Raw genomic sequence first — 25,368 nt, 5'->3', positions numbered from 1 at the left:
GGTTAACTACTATCATAATGTAACAAGACACCATATTAAAACCAGTATTAGAGCCATATTGCGCTAAGCTTCATGTCCAAACATTTTTTGTATCCATAAGTAGCTAAAACGCTCCTACATGACACACATTATTAGATTTGCCTCTTGCTTCAAGAGAGCAAAGGAAATAATTAGCAAAATTTGCAGGCACAACAAAAACATCCTTATGGACACAGCTGACGAGTACTAATGACCAATAGTCCAATGAATGTTTTGCTAAAGATCCTGAGTTCTGGAAACCATTACAATTCAATGCTCGAGTGCACACAATTTGGACAACTATCATAATGTAATAAGACACCATATTAAAACCAGTATTAGAGCCATGTTGCGCTAAGCTTCATGTTCAAACATTTTTTTTATCCATAAGTAGCTAAAACGCTCCTACATGACACACATTATTAGATTTGCCTATTGCTTCAATAGAGCAAAGGAAATAATTAGCAAAATTTGCAGGCACAACAAAAACATCCTTATGGACACGGTTGACAAGTACTAATGACGAATAGTCCAATGAATGTTGCTAAAGATCCTGAGTTCTGGAAACCATTACAATCCAATGCTTGAGTGCACACAATTTGGACAACTTTAAGAGCAGTAAAGTCAATAGAGAGAGCAATGATCTGCCATGAACTCCTTCATGCATCAATTCTGATGGCATGGCCAAATTAGATTACTGGCACGCTTGCCCATTCATGAGTTGAAAGACAACATCTCACTAAAATGCAGAGCAGATAAATTACTCTTGTCACAAATGAGCGAAATAGTTCCTAGCATTACAAAGCTAAGTCACACATGATATCATGAAGCACGTGCTATATCTTGAGCAAAAGGATGACAAGAAAGTCACACTCAGGCATGAGTGATTCATGCTCAAGAGACACCAATGGCAACAGAAGCAAGCATGCTACGGGATCTTAAATGCCAAAGCAATTGTATCTAAACAAATACAAGGTAGTCAGGGACACTATCAGTTGCTTGACTTCATAGCTCCCTCTGCTTTTAAGATTGCCTTCACTGTGCTTTCAACTCTTTTTCGCAGGTTTGAATGTGGCAACTGCTCTAAAACTTCAGCTCCAAAAGAGAAGACAAGTGTACTGCGGGCTGTCTGAGGATCGATTCCGCGTGCCATGAAATAGAAAAGCTGCTCATATTCTAAGTCACTGATAGCTGCCCCATGAGAGCATTTCACATCATCAGCAATGATTTGAAGATTTGGCTTGATATTCACAGTTGCCTTTGGAGCCAAAAGCAGGCTTCTGCTCAACTGGCCAGCATCTGTTTGTTGAGCATACCTGACAGACAATTAAAAAGCGTGTCACTAAGTACCCAATGATTCCATGACAACTAAGCTAACACTCTCTGCTTAGGACCAGTATTAGGTTCCCCACCTGTTGACCTTGACATTTCCATCAAAGACACCATGACCTGAGGATTGTGTAACTATACATTTGTGCAGCTGTCGCCCATAGCCTCGAGGGTGACTTAAAATGAGCTTACTATGCAGATCCTGCAATTGGTTTTGACCTGCTAGCAGGAAAGAGGCTACTTCTGTAGTGGTCTCTGGGCCCAACTGTTGTATGTGCAAATTGTGTCTACTGAGTTTGCTGCCTAGCCCTGCCTCCACCAACTGGTAACTGCTACTTTCCTTCTGTTAGCCATTCACACACGTGAAGAACACCGTAAGTAAAGACACTGAGTTCCATTCACGTGCATTACGTGCAATTATACAGGAGAAGTACATTCTATAATGTATATTGCTTGTAACGATGGAAAATGCAAACCTGAGCGATGCAAGTTTGCTTGATATGAACTGCTTGCCTTTCCTGAGTTTGGATGCAGCTGTGCCGCACTTGGCCTCCCTCTTCAATAAAAACCTCGGTCACAGCATTGGCCCAATACACTTTTCCTGTCTCTCCAATAAATTCTTCCACAATATCCACCTCTGCCCCTTTCTCCACCAACACCAGGAGGCGAGGGCATGACATTACATAGGTATCCGTCTGACTATCTCTCTGCTCCCCTTGAGACGAATAGTACAGAATATGAAGAGGACTCTGCATCTTAAAACCTTCAGGAATAAAGACAACACCCAATTCTCGGACTCCAATACCATTTAGTGAAGCGAAAAAATCTCCATCGATCCACTCGGCCGACTCTCCCAATTTGGGAAGCACAATATCTCTGATACGGTCATCAGATAATGTGGATATGCTGCCAAAAAAAACTCCTTCTGGCAATTCATTCGAGCTGGATAACGAGCTTGACACAAGTCCATCGACAAAAACCAACCGAAAGCTTTCTTCCTTGGTTAGATTCAACCCAGATAGCTCGAGCTTGACATCCTCAGACGGTGATGTTGCAGGTTTGACACGGGATTTCTTTAGAAATCTCAAATCGGTAAAACGATAGGCTTCGACTTTGTTCGTAGGCCATTGAGCGCTGAGCGCTGCTTCAGTAGAACGCTCCCGCAGGCCCGAGAGGACTTCCGTGGCACAGCCGCTGCACCCTTCAGCATACTCGCACTCTTCCAGCTTCTCGGCCAGATCTAGAACAAAAAGGTCGGGGCCAAAACTCCGCCCATCTCTGTTTTGCTCTTTCGGAGGGGAGTCCGTGGAAGCAGTGTTCCGAACTCCCAGAGCATCTTTTGCTATCCTAATAGTGAGGGTACAGTGAGAAGAAAAGGCAACAAATGGACAGCCCAATACCGAATCTATGATTGAGAGCTTATTGCCTACACTCCCTCTCCTCTCCTCCTGCTGCTCTCTCTCTCTCTCTCTCTCTCTCTCTCTCCAGCAAGCCTAACAGAAACGCCAAGCGTAACAACTCTCACCTGTGGTGAAGACGTGATTTTGTTTGTGTTTATGGGGGAGCCAGCGGAGGGATCGTGGGCAGCGAGAGAGAGGAGGGAGTGCAGCTGCTAGCGATGTCGAAGAAGTCGGGGGTGGCCTCGCCAAGCTCAAGCTCATCATCTTACGCCTTGCAAAACCCAAGAAAATTGAACAAGGAGAAGGAAGCTCAATGCAATTTCTCAAAACATACCCAAGGACTTTCAGATTGAATACTTCCAAAGTTGAAAATAAAAGCATCAACATGGCATCAAACATACCACAATGAACTTCAACCCCCAACACCCCCCTACCTAGGCTGTGGCCCACGGTCAAGCCCTCTAGCTTGCTATGTAGGCCCACAGCACACTGCCCCTACATAGGGCCAAATATGTCAGTGAGTGGGTGCGTGAGTTCCCCCAAAAAAAAAAACATAAGACATTCAAAGAGCTTCAATTCATACACAAGCACCACCTAATAGTTGTTTCGCACAGGACCTTTTTCAAAAGGCCTCCGAATTGGGGGTAGCCAAAAATGATCTTGGGTAGGTGCATTAAATTTCCAACATGCCAGGACGAAAAAAAGGGTGTGTCTATAAATCATCGCGAGATAGTATGGAGGCACTTGTAAATCCAAGGCTTGACGTTAATGGTATATAGCTATCTATAAATCCTCATGATGGCATGGAGATGCTTGTAAATCCATGGTCAAAATGATGTGTATGGAACTAAATCCATGAATGGCTTGGAGCTATCTGTAAACATGTGAATCCTTCTTTCATATGTGCAATAATGCACATGTTTTCCTCTTCAACTAGCCTAGATTTGCTAGCAAATCCTCACAATGGCATGGAGTTGCTTATTAATCCAACATCATATAGCAATGCACAAATTTCTCTTGCAATGTCCATTCTACCTTTTGACACCCTAAGTAGTCCAACTTTCGCTAGATCCAACAAGTCTGAATTTCTCCAACATGATGTAGAATGGACCTAAAGAACGGCCGTCAATTCTCAGTGATGGCACACTTGATGCAATGACTTCTTTACCACATGGAGTCATTCTTTGACTGGGTGAGTGGTGAATCTTCATCGACATATAGATACAAGATGGACTTACTCATCTGGTCATGATTTTATATTACAAAATTTAACGTGGGTTTCAACTTCCTGTCCTTGGCAATTGATCCTAAAATGGTACAATCTTTCAACTAGTTTTTGTCAAGACATTTGACTTCTCATCAAGTCTTGTAGGAGTTTGATAGATTTTCATTTGTTCACCATGAGTGCTAGTATTAACCAGGTCCATATGCATGGTTGAGTGCCAATTGTTGATTAGGCCTAGCAACATCGAGTCAGGAACATATGAAAGGTGTCTTCACATTTATGAAGGGGAAGTGAAGATTGGGAAGAATGTTGGCGAGTGGCCACATATATCTTTGTATGATGCATTCTTCATGTAGGTTCTATATGCCCCATTTTTGAGTAGTTTTTACAAGCAGCTCTGAGCCCCCAACCTTTTGTTAACATATGTGTTTCTCCTCGACACTCTAGTGATCACCTCTATTTTTGAGTTTTATTGTAGGGCAGAGTTTTCCCATCAACACGTTCAAAATTGTTTAGGGAGAGTAGGGGCGAGAAAGTTGAGGGCTGTGGGGAGACATTACTTTGGTTTGAATCATGAGAAACAAGATCATTACTTGAATGTAGTAATTACCCCTCTAGAGAAGATCATGTGGGGAGTATGTAGATTTGTAGATCAACCTTTAAAAACATCATATCTTGGTGAGTGCAAGGATGGAACATGTGCAAAAGAGGAAAGTTGTTTTAGAAATCCACATATCATATGGCCTATTAGACATATGGTCATCTCATGGATGGAAAGCTACTTTGCTATGAATGCAAAAGTGATGCCCACAACAAGAAAATTGCATTTGATGGATAATTACACAAGATTTGAGGTCTACAAATCATACAAAGAGGAGATGTTAAAAGGCATTGCAAAGCTTGGTACTAGGTTGGTACTTATGGCCATTTTAGCAGATTGTGGAAGAACTTGTTTAGTAACATTGTGAAGCTATCCAAAAAAGTAAGAATTGAGGGATGTACTCTATTTTCGATTGGAGGGTTGTTTGTGTCATTTGTTTGGTGGGGCTCAATGCTACTATTGCTATTGCTATTACTGTTGTTGCTCGGTTTGAGGGGTTTGCTATTAAGGGTTGGTATTGGAGGCCTTCATTTTCATATGATCTCCTCTATGGTAGCCAACGCTACCTGTCCTTTGCCTGCGGTTGATTTTGATGGAGTGGTATGGGGCTGAGTGGGATTCATTGGTAGGAGGCAAGTCTGTGCCCCATGGGGACACTCTTTGAACCTACCATTTGGCTTTGCACTGCCAAGTTGGTGACATAGGGGGCCAAGGATAGTATTAGTAGAGAACCTGATGTTGATCCACTTGTAATACAAGGGTAAACAAAGTGACTCAATATGGCCAAAATATGCCTCTTCCTCTGTGAGAGCATTCTCGAGTAGTTGTTCCACCAGTTTGCAAGAGTTGAGCAAAATAAGAAGGTAGTTGAGACATAGTCAGAGGCAGGTTATTTGTTAAATGATTGCCCATGGCTCCTCTTTGTGCCAAAAACCCTTTCTGTTTCTGGATCTCCAACCCAAAAATCTCATCATCAAAGCACTTGTTGCCCATTCATAGGTCGACACTTCCCATATATGATTAAAATTGTCGTCCATAAAGGCATGTTGGAACCAGATTGCATGGGTGGGTGTTTCAAACCACTCTTCCATAAGGTACATATGAAGGGTGGGGGGGGTCATCTCTAGTAGAGCTTTGATTTGTTCTACAAGTACCCTAGTATATTTTACATTTAGGCCTTCCTTGTCCTAAAAATATGACTCCCTACCTTGATCAAAATTGTTGGCAATTTGTGTACTGTCGCTCACAAGTTGAAAGGGAGAAAGTCTGTGTACTGACCTCAACAAAACTACCCTTTGCACCCACTTGTAACTTAGGATCTAAGAGAAATAGGGTCTTAGCAGTGGTTTGATCATTGATATCTGCATATGCCTTGCCAAAATGTGTAGCAACTTTGACCAAGCTAGCTACAGCTATTACAAGGACTATTATGATAGCACTATAACTATCAATTGTGGTGACCCCTTGTCTTGTATTACTTGTAATTAGAATTCAATCTTGGTCTCCTAATCTTGTGCCATTACATCTTCTCTCCTAGGGGGTACACCTAGGTGCTCGAAGGGCTGGTCTATGTCTTGAAGTAAAGCTAGAATCTGCCTAAGCTTAGCCACTCGATGAGAAAATGCATCGTTCTCTATTCTACGCTGCTATAACTCGGTGTGTATGCCATTGAGTGCCTTGAGAGGTTATTCTCGATGAGCCATGACTTTCCTTTAAGAGGCTATGGTTTCCTAGTGGCCTCATTATATTGATATAAAAGGAGATCATAGTGAAGCTAGAGCTAGTCATGATACGACTGTAACTGGGAAAGATTACTATATGTTTCCTTTTTCCTATCTTCCAGAAGCTCTAAAATTTCATCATACCATCTCCTCAGCTCTCTTACATAATGAGTGTGCTCTTGGCACTCATAGAATAGTGCATGTGGAGAAATCCACTTGCTAGCAAGTGGTCGAGTTGTGCGAGCTACCTCCAGGGATGACTCCATAAGCTACTGCCAGGTTTTAGTAATTGCCTCTAGGCTAGATAGGCCTACAGGTTTTGTAGCCTCTCCTAGTAGTACATATTGAGGAAGGGTCAAGTGGGGTACTTGCTTTTGGTAGTGTTTTGAGAGGGGCATTGAAATTTTTGGGAAGAGAATTGTTGATCCTCCTTCTTCTCCTGGGACCTCCTTGCCTTGGCTTTTCATTTGCCATCCTTTGGTAAGCATTTGACATGGATGACGTTCTTGATATCTTTGAGGCATCAACACCCTATATCACTGCATCTAGGTTGGGGGCTCTAAGGTCACTTGGGCCAATGGTCTCCTCTATGTGATCAATAATTGGTAACGCACGATCCAACCGAGCCACCACAGTTTCAACCTCTAGTAGTGGCACAATTCCAGTACTTGGATTTAACATTTTTTAGGGGATGATAGTAGTTTGGGCCTCTTTCTTTGCTTTGGCTACTATCCTTCTCACCTCTACCACACAACTTCATCTAAGCTTGTTGGAGCACTAGGCCCCTTAGGATTGTCAATTTTGGTGCTTGTCTTGGCAATGGGTTGCTCTATTTGGGCCGAGCTTTGAGCTATTGGTGGGACCTATAATTTTTCTTGTATTCCCCTTTGTCTTGTCATTCTGTACCACCCATGTTTGGTTCAAGAATGACCTATTTCCCTATATACTCCTTGGCTAATCCATTCAGATTATCAGTATCCTTTGGCTCCCCTTTCTCACCAATAGTGTTGGTGGCCGAATCATTGGCCATGTCAAGGCAGATATGGCCTTTCTATCACCTGTTGTGGTTTCTTGTTGAGTTGGCGAGGATTGGGTGGGAGGTGGAGAAGAGTGAGTCTTGGGATTGATGGGGGAGGTTGGTGGAGTAGGAGAGGCTTGCTTGGAGTGAGTGTCTGGTGAAGAGGCTATTGTATGAGTGGAGGGAGGAGATGTTGGATTTTCACGGGTCAACGTTTGCCTATGTAGGCAAGCTATGGTGGAGTGAGTTCTATGAAAGGAACTTGGAAGGGAAGGGGGTGGAGGCCTCAAGTGAGACTCCACTATAGGTACCTTTGGGTCTTCTATAGTTGAACCCACTCTAGTTGTCATGCTCAAGCCGCCCATTCCTTCTAAAGTAGCTTCTCTTTCTGTTCCACTTGAGACTTGTCTTGCCCATTACACAATGGATAATAGGTATTAGCAACTGAGTGTATGATCATGAATTCTTTGGTCAACAATTCAAAGACTTCATTCATGAGATGAGTACCTTGATCACTGACAAATTCCATGGAGCACCCATATCTACAAATAGCATTCTCAAAGAGAAAATTTTCTGTGGTGTGGGACAAGTTATCTCTGCCAACTTTTATTTTGATTTTTAGTCTTTCTAAATGGACCAATGACGTTGAGGCCTAGCTCAGCTGTAACGCATGTGATCAAGGGGTAGCATGTGCATTGACAAGCATCATAGCAAATAGTCTAGGTATGGGTATCCTTGAACAATGTAGTCTACCACAATTCAGCTTGCAATACTTTTATAGTAGTAAAGTCCCCTACAAAATAACCCTCAACAAGCACTTTATGGGCCTCAGAAAGTGCTATATCGTGGCAATATCCACCTACATAGAACACCATCCTTTCCTTGGTGCTACAACTGCCCACCTAGGCTATATTTCCTAGCCTTGATAGCTAATTTCCTATGCCATGTGTCTAAGAAATGTCCCCGGAGATAAATAGTGGACTAGATCATCATACTTGATTTCAGCAAAATCAATAGTGGAGTAGATCATCATACTTGGTTTCAGCAAAATCAATGTAAAAAGATTGGCATCTAGTAACTCAATATTTACACTTATCTCATGTGCTTGGGATGGTAAATCAAGACACACAATCAACTCCTACATGTGACTTCCTAGGTTTATCAACAATGCAAAAATTAAATTCCTAAAGCAAAAACATCCAAGGTAATCAAAACACACAATCAACTCATGCATGTGACTTCCTAGGTTTATGAACAATTCAAAAATTAAATTCTTGAAGAAAAAACATCCATCATTGTTTTGTTAAAGAGATATAATAACTCTTGATGGTTTCTTGGGTGCTACAACATTAGGGAATAACCAATCAATTATTTCAATTGATTAGATAAACCCAGCTAAGTATGAACTTATCCACCTTGGCCTTGACTTGTTTGGTATAATTGGGATTCATTATGTGCCTCTATTGCATGATAGGTCTAGAATCTAGCACTAATGGAATTCTATTCTAGCATATTTTGAGGGACCCCTTTCAAAGTTGTGTAGTTCCAGGCAAAACCATCCTTATATTGCACACATATTGCATGAGTAGGTCCTTAATTACGTTGAGATAATGATCAGCCACATGAGCATTGATGAGTACTATTTTAGGATCATTTTTTGACCCTGAATTCAATTCTTGTATTGGTTTTGGAACCAACTTTTAGAACCAAGTTGAGTAATTATGAGCTGTAGCTCAGCAATCTCCTTTTCATCATCACTGATATCCTTAGTGAAGTTGTTGGGATAAAGATGCTTCTATGCTGCTATCTTACTCTCATCAATCTTCTATTTCAATTCAGCCATGACCTGAAAGAGATCAAGCTCCCACGTCAGGAAGATCTAAAGCTCCATAAGCCAAGTTTCAACATCTTGTGGAAACCAATCCCAAACTTCTAGATCTTTAGGTATAAAACTCTTAGGTATTTTATTAGGATTAGTGGGAATCTACACCTCCTTTTCCCTACTCTTGATTGTCATCAACTCGATTCCCTAGTCATGTCACACTTTTGTGCTTTTAACGAAGATCTACCTAGTAATACTGAACATGTGTTCTCTTCCAAAAGAAAGAAACAAAAACTCACAGTATATTGATTTCCAACAATGGTAAGAACAACATCAGAAAACATACCTATTGACTTAACTGGTCGTCAATTAGCCATCCAAACTTAGAATGGGAAAGGCTTCATGTTTTTGAGCTTAAGTTTGTTGACAATAGTTGCTGATATGATGTTTATTCCAGAGCCACCATCCACAATGACACCTGATACATTTTGTTTTTTGATATTGACATTGACCACCATTGGTACATCATCATACACCATGGGGGTGTCTAGGACTAGAATAGTAGCCAATGATTCTCCTTTCTTCACATGATGTTCCTCATTTTGGAGGTGTTGTAGAAGAAACTATCTACAATATGGTGCAACTGTCAAGAAGACCCTCATCTATTTGAAGATCTCCCATGCATTTTCCATTTCATGATGCGGGTCTCCTTCAAAACTCAGTTCTATCTAGGACTTACTTGTGGAAGCCTGAGCTAAGTGATCTGATGTTAGCTACGTCTAGACACCTTGAGGTCTTTTGGCTCCTTGATGGGAGGGTGGGCCTTTCTTGCTACTTCCCTTTTGGGGGGCTAGTTCCACCTTTTACTTTCTCATTTGATCTCCCTTTATTAATTCATTTGAGCTGTTTGGGCTACATCCACTCCCTGATGGGAGGATCATCCCTTCTTCCTAAGGCTCGCTTGGGCTTCTTACCTTCCTAAGGCTCGAGCTTGGGCTTCTTCCCTTGCAGTTGCTTTCTTTCAAGGGGCTAGTTCTTCCCTTCAAGGCCCTTTACATTTGGACCTCCAACACAAATGGAGAATGCTCTTGTAGCATCTGATTTCTCCGTGCAAATAACTACAATAGGCAGGCACAATTGATGTTTCCATAACTTGGGCAATGGCCTAATAGGACTTAGAGCCAACATTCATTGTGGGCTTGGATGTACTGGCCACACTGATGTGGGACTTAGCATAGGTATGTTCACATTGGGCATCAACTGATGAGGTGCAATTGTGGGGTAAGGGGTCCCTTCTAAGGCTCCTACCAAGTCGAGTACGAAGATGGACAAGGATGCCAAGAGGTGTTTTCCCCAAATTCCATTTGTTTATTCCCCTACCCTTTGGGGCTTGGTGGCAAAAAATTGAGTACCTAGGGCTCAGAGGTTCTAGTAAAGTATGGATCACCTTCCTAGAATTGCACTGAAGGGCTTATAGGCCCCACCATTGGTACAAGCATTGTGAGCTTCCAGATGCAGTGGTTGATAGAGAGCCTTGTGGATCCTCTGGCATTCTTGTTTTCCTGGCAAAAGGGCTAACCAAGTTGGGATTAGACAATCTAAATCTCCCCATGAAGTTGGAGAGAGACTCCCTAAGCCGTGAGGGTGTGGGAGATTGGGTTCTGATGAGCTAGAGCCAGGAGCCATGGAGGCCCTAGGATTAGGGTTTTCTCCAACCTCAGTGTCAAAGCTCATTGAGTCTTTTGAGATAGAACTATCACCTTGTGAAGGGCCCTGTACAGAATATGATCATAGGAGTGAGATTCCAAATGAGGTGGAAATGATAATGAAGAGGAATAGGGTATACTCACATGACGCACTGCCACCCTTTCCCAATCGATGTGGATTCCTTCTCTCTCCTTATCCTTTAACCATGCCCTGGCTCCAATCTTGAAGGCCCTTCTATACTCCTCGTTGTTTGAAGGCCTTCTAATCACAGATTCTTGTGGATCCAAATTCAATTAGTTAGATATGAATGACAAGACATTTGAACGATTGAACATATTAGAAATTCAGTAGAAGATAAATATATACTTACCACCCATGCCACATTGTTGAGTATGCCACTGCTCCCGAGGTGCGAAGGACCTATGGTCTCCAAGCATATCCTCGCTGCCCTCCGTTGAGGCTCAAACACATTTGGATTGTCCCTATAAAACTTTTTTGCTTTCTTCCAATCCTTTGGGTCCACCCACCTTGGCTTGTGCTTACCCCCCTTAACAACATCCCTTAGTTTGTATCTATGAGACCTAAGGAGCTCCCCCATGCAAGTAAGCATGGCATTTGTTTCAATCTCAAACCCTTTAGGATTTGAAAATTATCTCTTGAGGGCTTCTATGCAAGCTTTCTTGGCTATATTTTCCTATTGGTTCCAAGGTATAAATATATGATTGGGGAAGTGAGTGCTCACCAACCTCCTCATGTATCTAGTGATCTCCTTCTTGTCCTTGTCCTGTATAACCTCCTCAACACTATTCACTCTATAGAAATAAATTCTGAAGGATTCGTGGTGGATGGTGTAGTAGAGCTAGAGCGAGGGGTGATGCGAGAGCTTAAGGAGTGAGGAGTAAGAGAGAGAAAGGTCTATGGGGTGCTGCAGCCTACGAGTGGAGAGGGCAAGGGACCTGACTAGTATTGTATCTCATGATGAAGTGGAGACCTTCAGGGATTTGAGTGTGTAGACTCATCTACATCCCTCATCAGCCTTGACCCTTACTACTCTTTTTGGACCTACGATGGGTACACCCAGGTGATGACCCCTCGATCGAAGGGGCGATAGGGAATGGTTGTCGAGTGGGTAAAGCCGTTGATGGACCTCTACCCCCGATGGGTATAGGAGAGGGAATAGATGAGGTCCTCTGGGACAGTAAAGAGAAGAATCTTGCTGCCTCTGCATATTGCTCATGGATGCGACAAACTCCTCGAGACTCCTGATGAAGCCATGGGCTGCTAGCAAAGGAGTTCCTTGAGGGGTAGTCGTAGGGATAGGCCCAAGAGGAGTTGGCCTGTGGGGAGTCCACCTAGTCGTAGGGGTAGGCCCCTCAAGAGTCAAATCAGTGGAAAGAAAGTCCTTTAGAGAGTACACATCATGATGTCTCCTCCTATGAGGGGCCCCATGAGCATGGGCTCTGTGCTCTTCGGGTGCGACATGTTGACATGTCTAATTTGGGGGGATTGGCAAACACAGACACAAACACAAAAGCAAACACAAACACAAGAGTGGGTAAGAAGCAGAAAGACAATTTACTTAAAAGACAATGCTTACACTTTACTTAAAAAGACAATTTATTACTTAAAACTCAAGTTCAATTTACTAAAACTATGAACAACCAATTTACTTAAGACTTCACCATATATTATCATATATATCCATAAGTTACATTACCATATGTATCCAAAGGAGTATTTATATACCAAATTTGGGTCCAAAAGAGTGTTTAGGTACAAAATTGTATCCAAAAGAGTTTTCCTATACAAAAGTTATCTGCAAAAAAAGTATTGTTAAACAAAATTTGTCTCCAAAAGAGACATTCTCCAAGAATGCCAAAAGAGAGGAGGAGGTCTACTGCTCTGCATTACTATCTGAGGTACTTTTCTCCTCCTCACTGCTAGATGTCTTCTAATATATAATTATACTCATCTTGGACTATGTACTTGCGGTCTAAGAAGATATCTACACAAACCATTATGTCTTTCATAGTATCCTGCTTACTAAGTAGTCGGTGGTAGCGGTCTCTCCAAAGCTTATGAAGATCCCGCAGGTTGTTTTGTGCCTCCCTTAGTCCATTTCGCTCCATGCGTAGTCGGTCAAGACCCCACCCATGTGCATGCACTTCGGCGTTATACTTTACCCAATCTGCATCATGCATAATCTTTTCTGCTACATGTGATAGCAAAGTTTGGATGTCTCGAATGACACCAATCTGGGGAATTGGGTTGGGGTTTTTAGAAGACTGTCATGGAGGAGGTCATTCCATTTTTAATTTGTTTGAAAAATAAGAACCAAATACAGGCATATAAAACACATTACAAATCATATCAAGGCACTCATTTAAGATATGTAAAAAAATTCAGGGTACAAACAAGCTACATTCACATTCACTTCTATTCAACAAATTATATATATCGCACAAACCAATGTATTCCTAAAAGATAATTCTAGGAAACTTTATTGCATCCACTCTCCTTTATTCCACAATTTGTACGAATCACATCCCCTATCATCCTATCCGCTTTATCCACCTTAGCTTTTGAATGTTTGATTCTTTGCCTTTCCCTTTTCTGCTTCATCCGCCCTCAATCTTTAAAGTCTCCCCTCCTCTCTTCTTTTTCTTGCACCACTCCCCTGCTATATCCCTTCTCACACCACTCCCATCTCGTCGTTCCCCTCCTTCCACTCCGCTACTTGTAGTTGCTCTCTTGTCACTCTCTGGTTGCTTCCTTCTCATCTCGCTCACTGCTGCTAGTCAATCCCTTCTCTTCGCTCTCTCTCTCTACTGCTACTCCCCATGGTCCCTAATGAAAAAGCTATGGTAGCATACTTGGAGGAGATGTGCAATTAATATTATGATATAAAGGATGGGGAGGTAGATTTAGCAGCGCATTTGTGTCCAAGTGCACATGTCGAGGGCAAGGATCATTCCAACCAGGGAAAGACCGATCGGGAGATCCTGGAGGATCCTATTGAGTGCAAAGCTTGATCCAGGAGGAAGGCCATATGCCCAAGGAAGCCTTTTGGGCTAAGGAGCAAAAGAAAAAAGAGGTGAAGGATAATAAGAAGAATGTACCGCAGTGGATAAGAAGAAGAGGAGATGATAAAGGAGAGGGTAGCACTTCATCTAAGAAATGATCAAGAATGTCTTTACAATTTATAAAGTACTCCGATTTGGAGAATGTTAGCTATAGTTTCTAGTGTATGAGAGGGAGCCCTCTCTTGGATATTTGATATGATCTATGATGAGATCATTTGTATCCCTCTCTTTGTTATTCAATATGTTGTATGTTTTTGAAAAGAGAGAAAAGATAGGGGAAAATTTTTTAAAAGAGAGAGAAAAAGATAGGCTCCTCGCATTGGTGTAGCCTAGGATTTAGCAAGCATTTATAGACTCAGATCATTCTTTGAATTCTTGGGTCTCAAATCTTAGCCTCTACGTGCCATGACACAAAAAACAAAATTCCAAAATGTATTTGAGATAACCAAGACTCTCAGGAATACAAAGAATGATTTGGAGAGGGGCACAATGACACAAGTTTGCATATGCTTGCTCAATGTCAAGTTGTTGAAGCTTCATGTGGGTGGGACCTAAAGGAGAGGGAAAGAGAGAAGAGAAGAGAGGGAAAAAGGAAAAGAGAGAAGGAAAAGAGAGAAGAAAAGAGAGGGGAAAAGAGATAAGGAAAGAGAGGGGAGAAGAGAGGAAAAGAGAGAAGAGAAGAGAGGAAAAGAGAGAGGAGAAGAGAGGGGAAAGCAGGGGGACAACTAGGGGCGAAGATGAACGAGAGAAGAAAAGAGAGGAAAAGAGAGAAGGAAAAGAGAGGAAAAGAGAGAAGGAAAGAGAGGGGAAAAGAGAGGAAATAGGCGAAACGAGAAGAGAGGAAAAGAGAGAAGAGAAGAGAGGGAGAGAGAGGAAATAAGAGAAGAGATAGGAGAAAAGAGAGGAAATAAGAGAGGGGAGAGAAGAGGAAGGAGAACAAAGGAAAAGAGAGAAGAAAAAAGAGGAAAAGAGAGAAGGAAAAGAGAGAAAAAGAGACAAGGAAAAGAGAGGAAAAGAGAGAAGGAAACAGAGGAAAAGAGAGAAGAAAAGAGAAAGGAAAAGAGAGGAAATAAGAGAAGAGGAGAAGAGAGGAAAAGAGAGAAAGAAGAAAGGGGAATAGAGGAAATAAGAGAAGAGATAGGAGAAAAGAGAGGAAATAGGAGAGGGGAGAGAAGAGGAAGGAAAAGAGAGGAAAAGAGAGGGAAAGAGAGAAGGAAAAGAGAGGAAAAGAGAGAAGGAAAGAGAGGAAAAGAGAGAAGAAAAGAGAGGGGAAAAGAGAGGAAATAAGAGAAGAGGGGAATAGAGGAAAAGAGAGAAGAGAAGAGAGGGGAAGAGAGGAAATAAGAGAAGAGATAGGAGGAAAGAGAGGAAATAAGAGAGGTAGCTAGTGTAGCATGGTGGAATCCATATGGGGGTGTCCATATAAACCCAGAGAAGTAAATACATTTGCACATTTGTCTTGTGTAATAAGGACTTATTGGAAGAGGTAGCTTAAAGTCCTAAATGATAATGTTAATCATCACTCCATGCCCTTATACACCCTGTAAGGAAAGATTCATCTGGCATGCTTTCTAATCCTCATATTGCTTATATCATCCATCCAGAGGTGAATCACTAGCTTCTTCATTAATCCATAATCATATGTGTCCTTTTCATGTAGAAGCATGTAACTTCTTATCAAGGGGATCCAAACTTATACATGGAACAAATTAGAGAATAATAATTGGAATCCGATGTTGGAATTTTCTCGAAATAATGATGGATACCTCTTTTATCAAAAGAAATTATGCATCACTCAACCCTTTAGAGAAACTGTAATGGAAGAAATGCAAAAACAAACCACCATATATGGGACATAGGGGAGTGACTGACACTCTACAAGTAGCAAGAGAATTTCATAGGCCTACTATAAGAAAATATGTGGCTAAGTTCTTAGCCGAATGCATCACTTGTTAGAAGATTAAGAGTTATAAAGGAAAGACTTCTGGATTTCTAATGCCTTTGCCTATTCCTACACAATCCTGGAAACACATATCCATGGATTTGATAAAAGGTTCTCCTACTACAACAAATCAAGATGATATGATATGGATGATAGTGGATTGCTTTAGCAAGCAAGCCTATTTTATCCCATGCAAGAAGACTTTAACAGCCTAGCAAGCTGCACATATATTCATCAAGCATATCTTTGTCCATCATGGCTTATGAAAGATCATAGTGTTTGATCAAGATTAGAAGTTTTGCAGTAATTTTTTGACTGCATTATTTCATAATCTAGGCATCAAATTAGATTTCTCCTCTGCTTTTCATCTAGAAGCCAATGGACAAACTAAAGTCACACATAGTACTATTATGAACAAGTTGAAAGCTTATGTGGTAAGTCAACCAAAGACTTGGGACAAATATCTTCACCTCTTATAGTTTGCTTACAATAAAATGCCCCATTCCACAACTAGAAATGCACCCTTTGAGATCATCTATGGGTCTCTATCGGAAAGATCTACATATTCCTATCACTCGATTGACCCATAGAGTTAAAGTGGTAGATGCATTTACCTGCTTCCAAATTAGCCAATGCAACAATTCCATTGTCATTAACTTCCACCAACTTAAAGGGACCTCTCAACATTTGATGTTGTCAAGGAATTTTAAGAGGCACATCAGCTCATTGGCTGTTCATTTAGGTTTTTTGGGCTTAGGGACGTGTTTGATGGCATGCCAATATGTCAATTCTTCATCCAAGTTTTCATGGTTTTGAGCATGGATGCTAAAAACTTAACCACACAATAGTGTTCGTTCTACCTAGGAGCAATTTTTTAAATAATTATTTGGATATTTTTGAAGTGTGCAACTTATGACAGTGAATTAGGAGTGCATCTTGTGTATTCTACACACATTCCAACAATGGGATATGCTTGAAACCATTTTTGTATATAAGGACTTATCTATATTGAAATTGACAAACTTATATAGAGTCAACACAATGATTTGCCACCTCACCATGTCACTTTTCTGCCACTTGACCACATGTGCCACCTCATCAAGCCACATCATAGGCATGGTTGGAGCCTAGTCATTAGTCAGCCATGCCACCTCAGTCTTCCACCTCATCTTTGCCAACTCATCATTGCCACCTCGTGCTACCATATCATAAAGCCATGTCACAACCTTGGCCACCTCAGGTTGCCACCTCATGCATGATGACCTTAGAGGCATGACAAAGAGTTGAGCTAAGCCATACTGTGACGCCAAAAATTAATATTTTTAATTTGGCATTGGTATTATTTTTCTCTATGTTTGATAAGAGTTTGAGTATCAAGTGATAGCCTAGCGGCTCTCACTTAATTCTATTTTCTATGATATTGTATGGGTTGGAGAGGATGAGTAGAATGGCTCATTGTAAATACCATAGGTATGAATTATAAATACCTTGGTATGGGGTGAGAGTTATTTGTGTATGGGATATTATGGAGTTTTTTAGAAAATAGGAGAGTGAGTCATATAAAGAGGTGGGCTCATGTCCATGTGTTCCAATAATATAAGAGAGGCCACATGCTAAGAGTGTGGAAGGCATGTGGAGGAGTGTGAAGTCAAGAGGAATCCTTCTAGAACTCCTATGTGGAATAAGGAGGATGTGGACATGTGGAAAAGAGAAGGTCCCTATGGGCTCCATGTGAGGAGACTCTTGACTTTCTCAATATTTTAAGAGTCTTGAGCATCTTGTGATGGGACACATGGCAAGAGTAGCCAAAAAGGACATGGATGGTGACATACGTGCTTATGTGATTGATGGGGAAAGGAATCTACAGGTAGCAATTGTAAATGGGTGAAAGAGGGTAACAAAATCTCTATAAAAAGAGCCCTCCTCTCCCTTGTTCATCAATCTCTTCCAACATTAGGCCTCATATTGCTGTAGCTCTAGTCTCCCCAAGCCTCTTTCATGAGCCTTCTCTCCCTCTTGTAGATATTCTCTTATGTAGACTCTTGAGTCCTTCTCTCTCTAGTTTATTCTCTCTCTATGAGTAGTCTTGGAGCTTCCGCTCCCTCTTGTATGTATGAAACCTCTTCTTCTCCCTTGTGTTTATAGTGTTGAAGGGGATTCTCACTCTATTTGTAATGAAGGTCACTTCAGGTTCTCTCTCTCTTGAGTGTCTCGTCCCTTTTCTCTTTTAAAGCCTTGAAAGTTCTTTCTATTCGGCCGCTCACTGTGCATACATGGTCCATTTGTTTCCCGAGCCACCATGAAAACTTCTTCCCCTCTTCTAGGCAAAATCTATGAGGGGTGGATCGTTGATGAAGGTGGAGTCTTGAGGGAGCATCCTGCTCAGGCGAAATTAGCCTGGGTGGAGGGTAGTTTTCATGACAGTTTGACCCCCTGTTAGTGTTTTGCTCATAACTTTTTGCTCAATAGTCCGATTGTAATGAAATTTATATCAGTGCAAAGCTCTCTTAAGGCGCATGTTTCTGTGTGATCAGATCTTGAATCAGATATTGCTGCAAAAAGTTATGAGTCTCTGTGTTTGACAGTCTGTTTTCATGATAGTTTTTACCCCCATCTAGTAAACTATCCATAACTTTTTGGCCGCTTCTCTGTTTCTTACGAAACTTATATCAGCGTGAAGCCCATCTCAAGGCGCATCTCTCTGTGTATGTGAATCTTTGATATCATGTCTCTACTGAAAGTTATAGGCCTCTGTGTCTAATGACAGTTTGTAGAGTGTTTTGAGCTAAGTATAAAGGTGTTTATGAAGGAGGTGCAATGTTTCCTCGGAATCTACCCATCCGACCCAATCATCCCCTTCAAACTCCTCGATATATGTCAGTTCATGTCATGTTGAGCCGCAAGATCTTCTTTCAACAACGTATCGCTCTTCTCTTTGGTGCAGACCGGCTTGTTGAGATTATGGCCTCTGCTGATCCTTTCCTTCTCCCTATGCTTGATTACAACATCACTTGGGATGTTACCATCTTCATTCTCATCTAAGGGAGGAAAGTATGGTGTGGTATCTTGGCATAAAAGCTTTTTTCTAATGTCCCATTCTCAATGATAAATATCTGTGGCTGTCAGTTCGAAAGTAGCAAGAAGTGAAGAGGTGCGTGAAGTTTATTACCCCCAACTTCATGTCACATCTTTTGGTGGAGATGCCGGGTACATTTGATATTGGATTCATCCCACCTTACTAAATGGTCTCGGGTGTACTTGATTGCATGTTATGCCTAGAAGAGGCATGTGTTTTGATGAGACAAAGAAGATGCCTAGAAGAACTCCGTTAGAAGAGATTGCAACCCGTTTAAGAGAACTTGAAGATTGTGAAGGTGATGCTCAAGCTATTTGCACAATCACCATGATCATATCCTTTATGTTTGCATTGTTGAATATGTTAGTGAATCGACAACGCCGCAGGCACAATGATAGATTGGGGATTGTTCCATGCACTGGCAGCTTGGTGTGAAGAAGAGTTGAGTCTTTGGGTAGTTTTCGACTATAACAGTGGAGTGGTGATTCTTAATGCTTTCAACTTCTTTTGCTATGCAAATGATGAAGAGTACAATATCTTGAAGCTTTTATGTGCACTTCCTATTGTGAGAAGGGTGATTCTAGAATGCATGTATACACAATGTTTTCATGGTGCTAGTTGGTCACTTATTTTTGAAGATTTTGTTGAGGATCACATTGTGGAGGGTTTTGAACAAGTGGTTATGCATAATAAGTTGGTCTTGGTATACTAAGGCTCTATGGGATCTTGTTCGGATCTTGTTTGGATATTATTTGGATCTTGGTGTTTCCTTTTTGTGTTTCATTATGGTGAGGATTCCAGTGTTTCGAGGGACCCAAGGGGAAGCCCCGGAGTCTTATCTTCGGGATTTTGTTCGAGGATGCCGGCTTTTTGGATGGTCCATGAAGGATCGGGTGGAGATTTTGCCTGATTTTCTTGAAGGTATAGCCTTGAGTTGGCATGAGACCTTGCCGGACTCTACCAAGGACGATTGGGACCAAGTGGTGGCAGCAATGAAGCAGAGATTTAGGGCAGTGGAGTCACCAGATGCTTTGATGTTGCAGTTGGACCGGTTCTGTCAAGGAGAGGGTGAGTTGGTCTCTACGTTGGCAATCCGATATGAAACTTTATGGACAAAGTATGAAAGTTGTGGCATCTGCATCATCGGCCCCTCAAAGAGTGAAGATAGGCCTCGAGATAGGAGTGGGGTCACTTGCTATGAATGTAATGAAAAAGGTCACTATCGCCCCGAGTGTCCTAGATTGAGAAAGAAAGAAGAAAAACAAGTATCCTTGTTAGAAGCTTCTTCAAGGGATGAGGAAAGAGAGGTAATGATGGCTAAACGGGGGCGTGGTAGAGCAAAAGAAGAAGAAGAAAGCAAGGAAGAAGTAGATGAGGAACATCAGGAAGAGGAACACCGTAGTAAGAAAAAGAAGGCATCTAGAAGGAGAATTAGCCAATCAGACTTTCCTTTAAGACAAGGAATTGGAATCTATGACTTGTTGTCCAACCTTAAAGAAAAGGAAGCTCATATCACCTTTGGTCAATTACTTGCTTTGTCTCCAAAACTACAGAAGGAATGGGAAAAACTAGCAAGCACAGGAGTGTCAAAGAAGAAAAAGAAGAAAAGTGCCATTCCTGTTGTTCAAAAGGTAGATATAGATGTTGGTGATGATGTACCTGTGGTTGATGTCATTGATGGTCAAGTGATTTCTAATGTGTACATTGATGGAGGTGCATCGATTAATGTCATGAGTGAGAAGACCATGACAGATGCTGATTTAAAATACTCTAGTACTACCTCTCCTTATCGCATCAAATTGGCTGACAACACTAGGGTTAAGACCTTGGGAGTTGTGAAGAATCTAGAAGTGGATGTATGTGGAATTTCTGTGCCGACTACTTTTCAGGTGATCCCTACCAAGCCAGATGCATGTGCCTATCCATTGATTTTGGGAAGGCCTTGGCTACATAAGTGAAGGCTGTTCAAAAGTGGGATACTGGAGAATTGATTTTGCAGGGAAATGATAAGAAGGTGCGCTACAACATCAGAAGCCACAAAAAGGAAGTTGTCAAGGAGGAGTCTTCAACATCAGAGAGTTCAAGCTCTGACTTAACCGATGAAGAAGAAGAGACAGGGTGTAGCTCCGAGGAGTCCAACTCAGAGGGTGAGGTGGAACGAGTGGCCTTTGGTCTTTGTCTTGGTGCTGATCGGGATGAGTCAGGAAGGAACAAGGTGGTGGTGCAAAAAGATCCTATAGAGACACTTCATGTGGAGGATGTGGAGCACACTAAACGACGCCAATGCAATGAAGAGCTTCTTCGTGATTCTCTATCAGGTAGTGAGAAGCTCCAATACTTGGATATGCTAGATGATTTTCCATGTCTCTTTGCAACAAGCTATTCACAGGTTCGACCAGTCTCTCTTGTGGAGCACAAGATTGAGTTGAAGCCAGAAAGCAAGCCAGTTGTGCAACGCTTAAGGTGATTGGGGGTGATCCAAGCTGAGGCACTAAAGAAAGAGGTAACACAACTACTTGAGGTAGGATTCATCTTTCCTATTGATGATTCAGAATGGATATCTCCTGTAGTTGTCACACTAAAGAAAGGAAATAAGTGGCGAGTTTGTGTGGACTTTCATCGTTTGAATGCATGCACTAAGAGGGATCATTTTCCTTTGCCATTCCAAGATGAAATACTAGACCAAGTAGCAGGGCATGAGATGTATTCTATATGTGATGGGTATTCTAAGTACTTTCAAATTCGTATTCGGGAGGAAGATCAAAAGAAAACGTCATTTGTCACACCTTGGGGAGTTTTTGCTTACAAAGTGATGCCTTTTGGGTTGACCAATGCACCAGCTACATTTCAAAGGTTCATGAGTCAAGTCCTGGAGCCTTACTTGGGAAAGTTCATACGGGTGTTTTTGGATGATTTTTGCATTATTCTCGATGCATAGATCACATGGCGAAGTTAAAGATAGCCTTAGCTAGGATTGATGAAGCAAAAGGGTGTCTAAATCCTAGCAAGTGTCATTTGGCTCAAACAAAAGTAGTCTTGTTGGGGTATATTGTGTCTCAAGAAGGCCTGCAAATGGATCCTGACAAGGTTCAAGCAATCATGGCATTGCCAAGTCCTGAGAATGTCATTGGTGTTCGCAGAATTCTAAGAAAGAGCAAGTACTATCAACGCTTTTGTGATGATTTCACAGAGATAGTGCATCCCATGAACTTGTTGACAAGAAAAGGAGTTTCTTTCCAATGGGGTGTGGAGCAACAAGAGTCTTTCCAGCAACTTAAGGAGGCCATGAGTAAGGGCCCAATATTGAAGCCCCCTGATTGGTCTCAAGACTTTTATGTAAATCCAAGTGTATCTTTGCATTTAGTTGGTGCTGTATTGCTACAAAAAGGAGAGGCAGGTAGAATGCAACCCATCTATTATGCCAGCCGATAGCTTATAGATGTGGAAACAAGGTATGAAGAAATGGAGCAGCAAGCTCTCTCTTTGGTGTTTTCCGTCAGAAAGTTTCACTCCTATTTATTACCTCGACCATTTTTCTTCCTTACCTCTCAGTCTCTATTAGCATATCTAGTTCGCAAGCCTAATCCTGGGGGGAGATTTGCAAAATGGTTGTCAGAGTTTCAAGAGTTCTCTTTCTCTTTTGTCACTGAAAATACCACTAGGTCCACTATGGCAGATTTTCTCATAGGGTGGGAGGATCTAGGAGAAGAAAAGAACTGTAAGGAGAACATTAAAGATGAAAGGGATACACCACCAACAGCTTTTGTTTTGTATTTTGATGGGGCTTTTAGTCCTTCATGCCAACAAGGAGCCAGGGGGATAGTCTTGATGAATCCTGAAGGTCAAGAGGTATGGGCAAGAGGACAAGAGCTTCCAGGTATCACAACTAACAATGCAGCTGAGTATAATGCTTTGATTCTTGGTTTGGAGGGTTGTCTTCAAAGTCAAGTTAAAGAATTGGAAGTAAGAGGAGATTCTCAGCTTATTATAAAGCAAATGCAAGGGCATTACAAGACAAGAAGTCCTCATTTGAAGGAGCTTAATCAAAAGGCTATGGCACTATGTAGTCAGTTTGATTTTTGCAAGTTTGTTCATATAAACAGAAAAGAAAATCAAAGGGCAGATGAGTTAGCTACTCAAGCCATTGTAGTACAAGACCAGGGGGTGGTTTCTTTAGCAGACACTGGATGGCCAGAACTGCAAGATGTTCAGCAATATGTGGAAGAAGGCATGTTTCCTCGAGGGTTAACTCCACAACAGAAGCAAAGATTGGTAAGGAAGGCTTGTCCCTATACTATTGTTGATGACATTCTTTATAAATTGGGAAAAGATAAGGTGCTCCATCGGGTGGTCCATCCCATGGAGACTAGGAGAATCCTAGAAATGTGTCATGAATGCTCTGGTCATTTTGCTTCAGCAAGCACAGCTAGGAGAATTCTTAATGCAGGATACTTTTGGCCATGCCTCCATAAGGATGTATATGAATGGTGTCGAAGTTGCAAAGTATGCCAAAAGTTTGGAAGGCGACAGTTGATTCCTGGGCCCTTGAAGCCTATTCCAGCATATGGACCATTTGAGAGGTGGGGGTTGGACTTTGTGGGACCACTCCCTCGCTCATCTCAAGGCAAGCATTATTTATTGGTGGCCATAGATTATGCGACTCAATGGGCAGAGGCCAAGGCCACAGTCAATAACAAGGCAAGCACAGTTGCAAAATTTCTCTTTGATCAAATTTGTTCACGCTTTGGTTGTCCTTTGGAAATTCTCACTGATGGAGGAACCTCGTTTAGAAATGAACTAATTGAAGATGTGGTGCATAAGCTAAAGATAAATCATAGCATGTCCACGCCATACTATCCTCAATGTAATGGCTTGGTTGAGAAAACAAATGGATTGTTGTGCAATTCAATGGGAAAGCTTGTTGACACCAAGAAAAGGCATTGGGATACGCACTTGGCAGAAGTTTTATGGGCTTACAGAACCACACACAAGCTAGCTATTGGGTTTACACCATTCCAACTAGTGTATGGAATAGAAGCCATTTTACCCATTGAATTGGAGATACATAGTCTTCGCACAGCTGTTGCAAGAATAGAAGGACAGGAGGATGCCTATGCTCAACGCTTGGTACAGCTAGAAGCCTTGGATGAATGCAGATTATAGGCCTTACAAAACTTGGAATCTTCTCAAAGAAGGTGCAAGGCCCGTTTTGACACCAAATTATGCAAGAAGAAAGATATTGTAGAAGGAGATTTGGTAATGAGATCTGATAGCCGTCTGGACAAGCGGCTAGACAAAAAGTTTATCGACCGATGGGAGGGACCATATCGAGTCAAAAAGAAGTTCACGAATGGAACCTTTCAGCTTGAGGATGTTGATGGCATGGTGATACCCGGACGCACCAATGAGTATCGCCTTAAATTCTTCTATGCTTGACCACCTTGAGGGCCAGCAGACCCTCTCTGTACTAGAGAGGATCTGCTGGGGGGGGAAAGATGTGACGCCAAAAATTAATATTTTTAATTTGGCATTGGTATTGTTTTTCTCTATGTTTGATAAGAGTTTGAGTATCAAGTGATAGCCTAGTGGCTCTCACTTAATTCTATTTTCTATGATATTATATGGGTTGGAGAGGATGAGTGGAATGGCTCATTGTAATACCATAGGTATGAATTATAAATACCTTGGTATGGGGTGATAGTTATTTGTGTATGGGATATTATGGAGTTTTTTAGAAAATAGGAAGAGTAAGTCATATAAAGAGGTGGGCTCATGTCCATGTGTTCCAATAATATAAGAGAGGCCACATGCTAAGAGTGTGGAAGGCATGTGGAGGAGTGTGAAGTCAAGAGGAATCCTTCTAGAACTCCTATGTGGAATAAGGAGGATGTGGACATGTGGAAAAGAGAAGGTCCCTATGGGCTCCATGTGAGGAGACTCTTGACTTTCTCAATATTTTAAGAGTCTTGAGCATCTTGTGATGGGACACATGGCAAGAGTATCCAAAAAGGACATGGATGGTGACATACGTGCTTATGTGATTGATGGGGAAAGGAATCTACAGGCAGCAATTGTAAATGGGTGAAAGAGGGTAACAAAATCTCTATAAAAGGAGCCCTCCTCTCCCTTGTTCATCAGTCTCTTCCACCATTAGGCCTCATATTCTTGTAGCTCTAGTCTCCCCAAGCCTCTTTCATGAGCCTTCTCTCCCTCTTGTAGATATTCTCTTATGTAGACTCTTGAGTCCTTCTCTCTCTAGTTTATTCTCTCTCTATGAGTAGTCTTGGAGCTTCCGCTCCCTCTTGTATGTATGAAACCTATTCTTCTCCCTTGTGTTTGTAGTGTTGAAGGGGATTCTCACTCTATTTGTAATGAAGGTCAGTTTAGGTTCTCTCTCTCTTGAGTGTCTCGTCCCTTTTCTCTTTT

General features: G+C 41.7%; 1 protein-coding gene across 1 annotated transcript; it reads right to left on the bottom strand.

Annotated features, from left to right (window-relative positions):
- Positions 1–739: 739 nt before the first annotated feature.
- On the bottom strand, positions 740–3,100 carry ABCI7 (non-intrinsic ABC protein 6). The gene is made up of 4 exons (XM_087387724.1): positions 2,873–3,100; positions 1,824–2,689; positions 1,431–1,690; positions 740–1,334 (listed from the first exon to the last, which is right to left on the bottom strand). Exons 1-4 carry the CDS (start codon positions 3,009–3,011, stop codon positions 1,010–1,012), a joined length of 1,590 nt encoding a protein of 529 aa, XP_087243850.1. The 5' UTR covers positions 3,012–3,100; the 3' UTR covers positions 740–1,009.
- Between the last annotated feature and the right edge of the window lie 22,268 nt (positions 3,101–25,368).

Source organism: Dipteris shenzhenensis, chromosome 16, assembly GCF_047967505.1.
Source record: "Dipteris shenzhenensis isolate YYH24624 ecotype China chromosome 16, Dip_SZ_1.0, whole genome shotgun sequence".
NCBI classification, from domain to species: domain Eukaryota; kingdom Viridiplantae; phylum Streptophyta; class Polypodiopsida; order Gleicheniales; family Dipteridaceae; genus Dipteris; species Dipteris shenzhenensis.
Note: the sequence above shows the minus strand (reverse complement) of the source record. Positions and strands in the feature narration are given on the sequence as shown.

Bases quoted from the DNA above. Each gene is read 5' to 3' on its own strand.
- ABCI7 (XM_087387724.1), bottom strand. From the start codon at position 3,011: ATGATGAGCTTGAGCTTGGCGAGGCCACCCCCGACTTCTTCGACATCG. The intron at 2,690-2,872 runs GTGAGAGTTGTT...CTATTAGGATAG, and splicing joins AAATCACGTCTTCACCACAG to CAAAAGATGCTCTGGGAGTT. The intron at 1,691-1,823 runs GTTTGCATTTTC...AATGGCTAACAG, and splicing joins AGCAAACTTGCATCGCTCAG to AAGGAAAGTAGCAGTTACCA.